Raw genomic sequence first — 9,935 nt, 5'->3', positions numbered from 1 at the left:
CCGTCAGATCCTTCGCTCCCTTGGGTGGACTTCTGTCACTCTTTGTCCAGGGAACTGGGGCACTCGGGAACAGAGGCAATGTGACGTCTTGCTCTGGGCAGAGAAGCACGGATGTATTTATTTGCAGCCTTGCTCCAAAAAGACTTACAGTGGAATTTTCAACTAGTACCCTGTTTCCCTAAATATAAGACATCCCCGGAAAATAAGACGTAGTAGAGGTTTTGCTGAAGTGTGAAATATAAGGCACCCCCCAAAAGTAAGACGTAGCAAAGTTTTTGTTTGGAAGCATGCCCGACGAACAGAGCACAGAAAAATAAGACATCCCCTGAAAATAAGACATAGCGCATCTTTGGGAGCAAAAATTAATATACGACACTGTCTTATATTTGGAGAAACATGGTACATAACAATAAAACTACAGTATATAAAACCAATAAGCAGCCGTACATAATAACAGAATGTCTATATAACAACAACAACAGAGATAAAGTTAACAACAAGAGCCCCCTGAAAAGCCTATGGAGGGGCAGGCAGACCCCAGGCAAGACCTCTGTCCTTGCTCCCTGCAGGCTGACGGTTGCGACACACAGGTGGGGGGGGGGAGGTGTGCCAAGGAGCCTTCGCAAGTGGCAGCCCCGCGGCAGCGAGTGGTCCTGTAGCCGTGCCCCCAACGGCGATTCTCAGAAAAGGTGGTGACCCCACTGCCGGCTGGCACATGACGGAAGGTCGACCGGCTGGGGCGGGGCCGGGGCTGGCCGCCCCTCTCTCTCCCTGCCTGGGGCCAGACTCCTCCTGCCCCTGCTGGGCAGGACAGAAGGCTGAGGAGGGCACCGAGGGGAGGGGAGGGGAGGGGAGGGATGAGTCCCGTGTGTTTGGGCTCCGGCAGCTCCACCGGCCCCGGTCGGGCAGGAGGGGGTCTGCGCTTCCCCGGGGTGAGCGAGGCACCGCCCAACCAGGGCAGGTAGCACGCGGGGCCGCCCCTCCGCACGGGCGGCGGCGGGGGCGGGGGTGGGGGCGCCCGGGGAGGGCGGAAAGGCGGACGGGGCTTCTCCGCGCCCCCCAGCTGGGACCCCTCCCTCCCTCCCTCCGCGGACCGACCGACTTTACGGGGCTGTTGGAAGGCTGCTGGCCAAGGTGCCTCCGGCCCGCTCGCCCCCGCCCCCGCGAGCCGGCCGTCGGGCTGGTTCGGCTCCCTCCTTGGGAAAGCAACTCGCCGTCCAGTCGTGTCCCGTCGGAACTGGGGGTCTTCGGCGGGGGGGCTCTGGCGGGGTTGGGCCGGGAGGGAAGCGCGCTCCGGCTCGCCCTCTTCCTCCTCCCCCCCCCCCCCGCCCCGGGCCCGGCCTCACCCCTGCCTGCCTGCCTGCCTGCGCTCGGCGCGGCCGGCGCTCCCCTCGGCGCTGGGTGGAGCTTAGCGCGGCTTCGGCTCCGAATCCGGAAGAGCCACGAGCGCTCGCCGCCGCCGCCGCCCCGGCTCACCTGGCCAGGTAAGAGCGGCCAGCCGGAGGGGGGCAGGGGGCAGCCTGGGAGGGGCCGCGCAAGGCAGGCGGAGGGGCGCGGAGGCGCGGGAGTGGAGCGCCGACCGACCGACGGCCGGACGGCCGGAGTGCCGCCCTTCTTCTCCCCTGCCCCGCCGGCGGAGTTTCCGCGCGGCCCGAGCGAAGGGGAGCTGGCTCCGGACTGGGATTCCTCCCGCCAGGCCGCCCCCCCCGCCTGACCCTTCCGAAGGCCGGAGTGGCGGCCGCGTCGACGGGGCCGGCCGGGGAGGTCGAGGGACCCCCGTCGCTCCTTGCGCGAGTGGGCGGGCGGCCGAGCCCGGGGGCCGGGCAGAGGTGGACGGGGCGGCGGGCGAGGAAGAACGGGAGGAAGGGGGCTGCTGCCCCGGTGCCTGCCTGCCGTGCGCCCCCGGGCCGGCCTCTGAGCGAGCGGCGGGGGGGGGGGGCGGGAGGGCCGCCCAGGGCTGGCTTCCGGTTCCTCCAAACATTCCTGCCTGACTCACCCGGGCCGGTGAGCTTCGAAGGCGGGCCGTCCGGCAACCCGGCGCGCACTGGGCAGGAAGCGCGCTCGGCGTCGGGGGCAACGGGGAAAGCGGCAGGCGCCCAAGTGCGGCGTCGAGGCTGGAGGGGCCCGGCTGCAGCCCCCGCGGGATGGCCGAGCGGCCCAGGATGCCTGCATGGCTAAGCGCCCGGGTCAAGGAAGCAGCCCCAGGCCCCCGGGAGGCGCTTCCGGGAGAGCGCGGCGCTGCAGAACCCCCCCCCCCCCCATCCCAGGAGCCGCCGCTTACAAACTCGTGGGAGAAAGCAGGAGCCGCCCACCTCCCGTGGTTGTCCCCGCCGCCGCCAGGCGCCCCGGCGGCTCTTGGGCGGGGCTGTGGGATGCGGGGCCTTTGCTGTGGCGGGGGCCGTGCTCTGGGGCCGCCCGTGTCCGGGGGCGCTCTCAGGGCTGCTCGGCGCATGGAGCCCCCACCAGTCTCCGGCCGGGGCCCCCGAAGGGCCTGGAAGAATTCAGACGTGCAGTGGGTGCCAGGCAGGGCACTCTGTGCTGAGCCAGCCAGCCAGCTAGGGTCACACCAACGTTTTACAATAGAGCCCAGACTGGATGAGGGCCAGCCAGGTGATTTACGCTGGAACCAAAGCCCCGACCTTTCGGCGTATGGCTGAGACTGCAAGAGATTTTGGGGTGGTTGTGGAAGAAGCCTTAGTGAAAATGTTGCCTCTGTGTGCGGTAGCAGTGGAAAAGGCAAACTCCAGACTGGCGGCAATTCAGAAAGGCCTGGTGCATAACAAAGGGCCCGTTCTTGGGAGTTCCGGTCTGTGGAATGGTGCGTGTTCTCTGAGCACCTTATCTTAAAAATGTCACTGTGCAGAGCTGGGGAAAATGCAGAAGCGAGCAACCACAGCAGTGAAGAAAGGGCCGGAGCACATTCCTTACAAAGACAGGTGGAGAAGTCTGGACTGTCCAGGTCTGGAAAAGATGACTGGTGGTGCTGGTGAGGATAGATTTAGTAAAGTTATGGATAGAATTGGGGTCTTTTGGTACTAGAACTTGGAGCCACCGAAACGGATGGGCTATAAATTCAGGACAGCCAGATGAAGACTGGCAAGTGACCTACTGCCTTTGCTCCCACTGAAACCAGTTCCTTGGAGGAGGAGGAGGAGGAGGAGGGCAGGACGGCCACTCCCTGCTTTGAGCCTCCTTTCCTTTGGGACCCAGACAGGGTCTCTGATCTCCCACCTGTCTGCCCCCCGCTGGCATTGGAGCCTCATTCTTTCCCTCACTTACTTTACATTCTGCTTTTGGTGGGGATGTCCGAGGTTGAGGAAAGCATTCGGGAGTTGTGCTCTTACCAGGCACGGGCGGGGGATGGGGGTGGAGAAGAGGCCAAGCTTTCTCTTGCCGTGTCCTGCAGCCCCCACTTATAATCGGCCCTACCTGGGCCTGCGAGGGCACGTCTCAAGCTGATCGGCGGCATCTCTGGGGAAAATGCTCCCATGTTGTGAGACCTTTGGTTGAACGGCACAATGTCCCTTCGCTAGTGAGATCCCGCAGGATGGGATTGATGCTCCCCCAGATCACAGAAAAGTAGTCTGTTAGGAAAACAAGACAAGTTAGTTTTTATACCCCGCCCTTTCCCCTACTGTTAATGAGTGTCAAAGTGGCTGACGATTGCCTTTGCCCCCACCCCACCCCACCCCACTGCCAACAGCCACCTTGTGAGGTAGGTGGGGCTGAGAGGGTTCTGAGGGAGAATTGTGCCTGGCTGCATGCGAAGGAGTGGGGAATCAAATCTAGTTCACCAGATTAGAGTCTGCTGTTCTTAACCATGATGCCATGCTAACTTAGGAGGAAAGCTATGCCAGATGCCCCCCGTCTCCTTAGCAAATTATCCTTTTTATGTGTACGGCATTTCTCCTCCATCTGGAGAACGCTTCAGTCATGTGGAACCCCCCCCCCTTTGTAGTCCAGCTACAGATTGATCTCGCTCTTTCCCCCTCCCTCCTCTCCCTCCCTTTCTCTGCCCTCTTTCCAAAGGTGGGCTGTGTAGGAGGGACTCTGCCCTCCTCCTGATCTGGACAGATGTTTGGGAACTTGCCCTTCAAAGAAGCACTTCCAGGTGACATCCGACCAATGCAGAATTAGAATGGTATTATTACATACCTTGATCTAGACTGCGTACTCCTGTTGATGCAGCCCAGAACTGCATTGGCTTTCTTGGCTGCTGCGTCACACTGTGGACATATGTTCAGTTTGTGGTCTACATTCACAGATGCCTTTCACTTGACTGTTGTCAAGCCAGGTGTCCCCCTACTATATCTGTGCATTTTCATTTTTTCTGCTTAAGTGTTGTATCTTACAGGTATCTCTGTTAAAATTTATTTTGTTAGTTTTGATCCAGCTCTCCAATCTATTCAGGTTATTTTGAGTTCTGACCTTGTCCTTTGGGATATTAGCTACCCCTCCTAAAATATTGAATAGCCCTGGGCCCAGGACAGAGCCCTGTGGCCGTCCACTGGTCACTTCTCTCCAGGATGAAGATGAGCCATTGGTGAGCTCTTTGGGTTTGGTCAGTCAATCAACTACAAATTGGACTTGGCTTCAGTCACACCACACGACCTCCAAACAACTTGTCAAAATTTCTGGAGTGGATTCCGGATGACCTTTATCAGATATAAATGGGTATCAGCATACTGATGACAACCCAGTCCAAACCTCTGGATCAAACCGGTGAGGAGTCACATGGATATTTTGAATGATATTGGCGAGAGAATTGCTCCTTGTGGGACTCCACACTCGAGTGAGCGGTGACTGGAGGTTCCCTCACCAGTGGCCACCTTCCTTTCCCAATCCTGGAGAAATGAGCACAGATACTGCAGGTTGGCCCCTTGAATCCCCATGTCAATGAGGTATTCAGGCCGGATGTCATAATTGACTCAGTCTGCCGCTACTGATAACATCTGACAAAATCATCAGCATTGGCTCATCTCAGTCCAGGTGTCTCCGAAGGTCATCTGTCAGGACCATTTACACATCATGATCAGCACGGAGACTGGATTGGAAGGGATCTACGGTCAGTGTCTCATCCAGGAACGCTGTCAGATTTGATACCCCTCTCTTTCCTGATTTAATGGCCAACCTCAGAGCAGCTAACAAAATCTAAAAATGCATCTAAAAATGCAATAATACATCAAAATCAATAGTCATACAGTCAATACAACTAATAGATTTAACATAACAACAGCAATAAATATTAAAATTCTATTCCAGATGGCGTCAGTATAAATATTTTTAACAATTCAGCACGTTACTGGCAACCCCCCTTTGTAACTAGACTAAATCTTCTCTTTCCCATTCCATGACAAATTAAATATTGATGGGGGTAGGGGCAGAATTGAGGCCAGTGCAGTTGAAAGAGCTATTGTTGGCTCAGCCAAAGGCCCTGTCAACATCTCTGTCTTGCAGCCCTGCGGAACTGAGCCAAGTCCCCCAGGGTGCTGCTCTCAGCTGACAGAGTTTTACCAGGCTGGAGCTAGGGCGAAAAAGCCCTGACCTGCCTGCGATCAGCCAAATATACTTGGGGCCGGCAGGGATCACCAGGAGGCTACTTCCAGCAGAGCGTCACGTTCTCCAGAGGTGGTCTTTTAGCCCCCCCCCCCCGTGAATACCCTTGATTTGAAAGAAAGACTGGTAATTTCCAACAGGGGGCGTCATACTTTCTCATTGTTGGCCTTGACCAGCCACAATAGGCATGGATCCAGAGGACCCTTCATGGCTGCCGGCATCTTCTCCTGATTAGCCTGGGAGAGAAGGCTGAAATGGTCCAGCACTGGTCCTGAAGGCGGCAAAGGGCCTTCAGTTCCCTTACTGTATCAACACTTGCTGGGAGGCCATGGATTTCATAAACATCCTGTAAGATGTTGTTGCTGCTTCATCACAAGGTCTCCACCAAACTTGGTCTAGTTCTCTGAGCTCTTGTTTCATTGGCTGCAGCTCCCCGGTATACCAGGGAGCCAGACTGACATGGGAACTAAGAGGACATCAGGGAGCAATCTCATCGATGGCTTCAGAAAGCCAGATGTATCCATCCTCTACCACCTCAGAGAAAATCTCCAGGGGACATCAGATCCTGCAGAGCATTCTGGAAACCAGTAGGATCCATGAGTCTCCATGGGCAGGCATAAATCTGCCCGTTGCCTAGGCAAGGAGGAATATTAAGTCCCTGTCAGTCCTTCAGGGCAAAGTGATCCCCTGCATGGCAAGGGGTTGGACTGGATGGCCCTTGTGGTCTCCTCCAACTCTCTGATTCTATGATCTGACCATGGCACCCTATCTGTAGAGATCAGAACCATATTCACCCCCCTGCCAAAGATCAAATCCAGCCTGGGGACCCTGCTAACCGAGGAGAATCCTAGGTCTGCTGTGGAGGACACCAGGTTTGACAACTGAGATGACGAGGACCTGGCTCCTTGTGCTAGACCAGTGGTGGCGAACCTTTGGCACTCCAGATATTATGGACTACAATTCCCATCAGCCCCAATTGGCCATGCTGGCAGGGGCTTATGGGAATTGTAGTCCATAACATCTGGAGTGCCAAAGGTTCGCCACCACGGTGCTAGACTGATGGAGGGCTGAAAGACTTGCGGAAGGGGGGGGGTTCTTTCAAGGTGACTGTTTTGCCCTCCGGCATCCAGGCCTGGGTCCTACATGCCATGTCCACCTTATGTGCTGCAAAATCATTTTGCAGTGTCCTGGCCTCATTATTGATGGACCTGGTGTTGCACAGCGTTGGTGCTGGAGAAGGGAACCTCTTCTTAGCCCCACCACAGTCTAACAAAAATCATAACTACCTTATGCAATATATGATAAACCTGCTGATAATATTATGCAATATTGTAATATAAATTCAGACAGAGAAATAATTTGTCAGTTTTGCCATTCCAGCTTGGACGTTCTTCTGCTTTCCCCTTTGCTACAAGTATAACTCTCGCCACCGTTGACATAGTTCTTTGGAAATTTTTGGAATGTCCATAGCAAATTTACTTTTTAAAATTTTCTGAATTTCTGCATGTATTTCTTTCCAAAGTGTTTTTATATATATTTTGAGCCTCCTTTCCACCACATATTCTAAAAGGTACCATCCACTTCTGTACATTTTCAGCATTTCCCTTTGTAGTTATGGTCCATCTTCTCAATATCCTCTGGAGTGCTATATGACCTCTAAAACTTCTTGAACCAATTTTCTCTTAGTATTTTTCTGGCTATGCGTTTTATATCTTTTGTCTGTAGAACGTTGTTGTTCCCCTTGATGAGTGAGAAGCTGTTGCATGCTCAGATTGTGGCCAGGATGGCCCGGACCGACAGGGTGGGTTATGTTGCAGTGCTCAGAGTCAGGGGTGCTGTGTGCCTGTTGTGCGCCCCGGTCTCTGACACCTGCTCACACCACATGCCCCTTTCACAGGAATCCTGGGTACGTTTTCTTAAGGTCTGTTTTCCAGAAAATGACAACTGAGCTCTTCTGGATGACATAGTCTGTCCCAGCCTTTGAAACTGGGTGCTAAAGCCACAGATGCGTGGAATGTGGATGGAGGCCTCTGAAAGAATGTGGGAGAGGGGGCTGACTTGAGGGGGCTGCGTGGGAATCCCCTGGAGCTCCAGCCCACAGCCCCCCTCCCCCCCACACACACACCCCGCTGTTCCAACCGTGGGCTCAGGGAGGCTTGGAGAGCTCACTTTGTGGGGAGCACTGCTAGAGGCAGGGCTGTTCACTCGCCTCAGGGGGTCGAGTTGGCCTTTCACTGCTTTTCTGGGGGCAGCAATGCCAGGACGGAGCCACAGTCACGCCGGGGCTCACCCTTCAGGCGGGGGATGACTTTTCCCTGGGGACATTTCCAGGGGCTGCCAGTGAAGCCGCCCTTTCAGGCTGTTGGGACGCTGCCAGATGCCGACTCTCTTGGGTGCCTCTGAAGCTGCCTGGGGGGTTGAGGGAAGACCTCTGCCGGATCAGCCTCCTGTTTCACATAGTGGCCAACAGATGGGGCACCGAGGCCAAGGCCTTCCCCTGCCACCGTTTCCTGGCACTGACAGTCAGAGATTAACTGCCTCTGAACGGGGAGGCTCCTTTTACTCACCATGGCTTGTAGCCACTGATGAGTCTCTTCTCCGTGGATCTGCCTGACCCCTCCCCACCCCTGCAGTGAATGTAATTACTTGAGTGACAAAAGTCTTTCCTTTTCTCTGTTGGGTGCCCCTGGCGCCAGTGGGAGAGGATGGGGCCAGCCTGGCCCTTTGAGCCTCACCTACAAACGGGAGGCTTCAGCTCTTGGTGGAAGGGAAGGATGGTCAGAGTGGCGCTTCTTCCGGTCCGCTGCAGCCGGGACCCTCAGGCGGGGCCTGGCTTGGCTCTGCCTTTCCTCCTTTTAGCGGAGGGGGCAGCCCCCCCACTCTTTCCAAGGGGGGACAGGGCTGGGGCAAGGTGGGTGCTTGAGCTGACCCGGAGGCAACGTGTGTTTTTAAACAGGGCAGCCTCCCAGCCGGCTCCTTCGGGAGGGACAGCCTGGCAGGGAGGCCTCGGTGCAGCCGGCGGGTGTGTCTGAAGCCGCCCAAGCTGGTTTGGCAAGGCAGTGCTCTGGTGAGAGGAAGGCTGGGAATCCGCAGTGCCGCCCAGCACTGAGAGCACGCAGCAACAAGCCCAGCTGGCGCAGGCTGGGGCAGGAAGGAGGCCCACGGTGAGTCTGCGATAGGAGGCCTGGGGGGGGGGCAGGGGGCAGACCTCGGGGGCTGGGGGCACCGCTCTCTGAAGCCCTGGCTAGCTGCTTGGCAGGACAGTGGCCAAGGGAGGCTTTCCGGGGGAGCCTGGGCGCCCACAGGCTTCGGGCCTCGTGCTGAGCAGATGAGTGGCTGATCCAAGAAGCAGCGCCAACGTGGGCCCTGCCTGGGAGCGGGCCCCCCGCCTGCCCTCCCCTCCAGTGGAACACCTGTGAAGCTGCCTTCCAAGGTTTTTCTGGGTGGGGGTGGGGGTGGGGGTAACTCCTGTAAAGAGCTTGCGGTTTGCATTTCATCTGGTTTTGATGCAGGTGTGTTGTGGGGAAGGCAGGTGAAGCCCTGGACAGAATCCGGAGGCTGCTCTTGCCTCCATGGCCCCTGCCTGGCAGAGCGTGTGACTGGGGTCTGGGGGTGTCCTGGGCCTGTGGTGGGCCGGGGAGGGCTTCAGCAGTGGCACTGGGGTGGTTTGTGAAGAAGGGGTGTAAAAAGAGGAGAGGGCTTGTGGGGGGGGGGGGAGGACGGACAGGGAGAAGGCCCCAGAGGTGGGGTTGTCTTAAAAGCCAGAGGTTTTCACCATAGGTTTTCACTCCAGGAAGTCCTTTGTTGTCTTGCTGAGCTGGGTGGGACACGTGAATTTGTGTGAGCTACATGAAGGACTTGCCGTTTTCCTCCTCTCAGCCACTCCGTAGACATTTATGGGGCCTCCCTTGATCCAGGCTGGTTTGCAAACATGCCTGTCCTCGGTGCCCTCCCCCGGGGGCCACCGACTGCCCTTTGTGACGCTTTTCCAAGAGCATGAGCCAGAAAGTGACTAACCAGGCAGCTCGGTATGCGCCCGTGTGGTGCTTGTGACTAATACTGTATTCTGATGTGGAAGGAATAGAATTTGCAAGCCCAAGATGTGTAGGTCATCATCACTTGTCGAACCCTGTAGTATTGATCCGAGTGACATAAACGTTTCTGAGTGTTACAAATATGAAGGTATTTTATTCTACAGAATGTATAACCTGCCCTTTTCTCCTTGAAGGGGCCCCAGAGGTGGCTCAGGTGTGAAGGTCCGGGGCGGACCGTGGCAGAAAGAGCTTCCCTTTTCTGTATGGGTGCCGGCTTGGGGGCGGGATGACTGAATCCACGTTGTGACGAGTGATGGGGCGCTGCTTGGATTGCCTGCTGAGGCT

General features: G+C 56.7%; 1 protein-coding gene across 5 annotated transcripts in view; it reads left to right on the top strand.

The window, feature by feature from the left end:
* The first annotated feature begins 860 nt into the window (after positions 1-860).
* The window catches only part of FAM83H (family with sequence similarity 83 member H), a 44,890-nt gene continuing 35,815 nt past the window's right edge, over positions 861-9,935 (top strand). The window contains exon 1 of one of the 5 annotated variants that reach the window (XM_048482627.1): positions 861-932. Coding sequence is in view for 1 of the 5 variants with exons in the window: in XM_048482624.1 (XP_048338581.1) it covers positions 2,596-2,818 (223 nt within the window). In the remaining 4 variants the exon portion in view is untranslated. Of the gene's footprint in view, positions 933-988; positions 1,485-1,914; positions 2,819-8,620; positions 8,721-8,912; positions 8,990-9,935 lie in introns of those variants that run through there. The other 4 variants (XM_048482630.1, XM_048482624.1, XM_048482626.1 and 1 more) reach the window with 4 other exon arrangements.

This window comes from Sphaerodactylus townsendi, unplaced genomic scaffold (genome assembly GCF_021028975.2).
Source record: "Sphaerodactylus townsendi isolate TG3544 unplaced genomic scaffold, MPM_Stown_v2.3 scaffold_19, whole genome shotgun sequence".
Lineage (NCBI taxonomy): Eukaryota > Metazoa > Chordata > Lepidosauria > Squamata > Sphaerodactylidae > Sphaerodactylus > Sphaerodactylus townsendi.
This window is presented reverse-complemented; position numbering and strand designations above follow the sequence as displayed.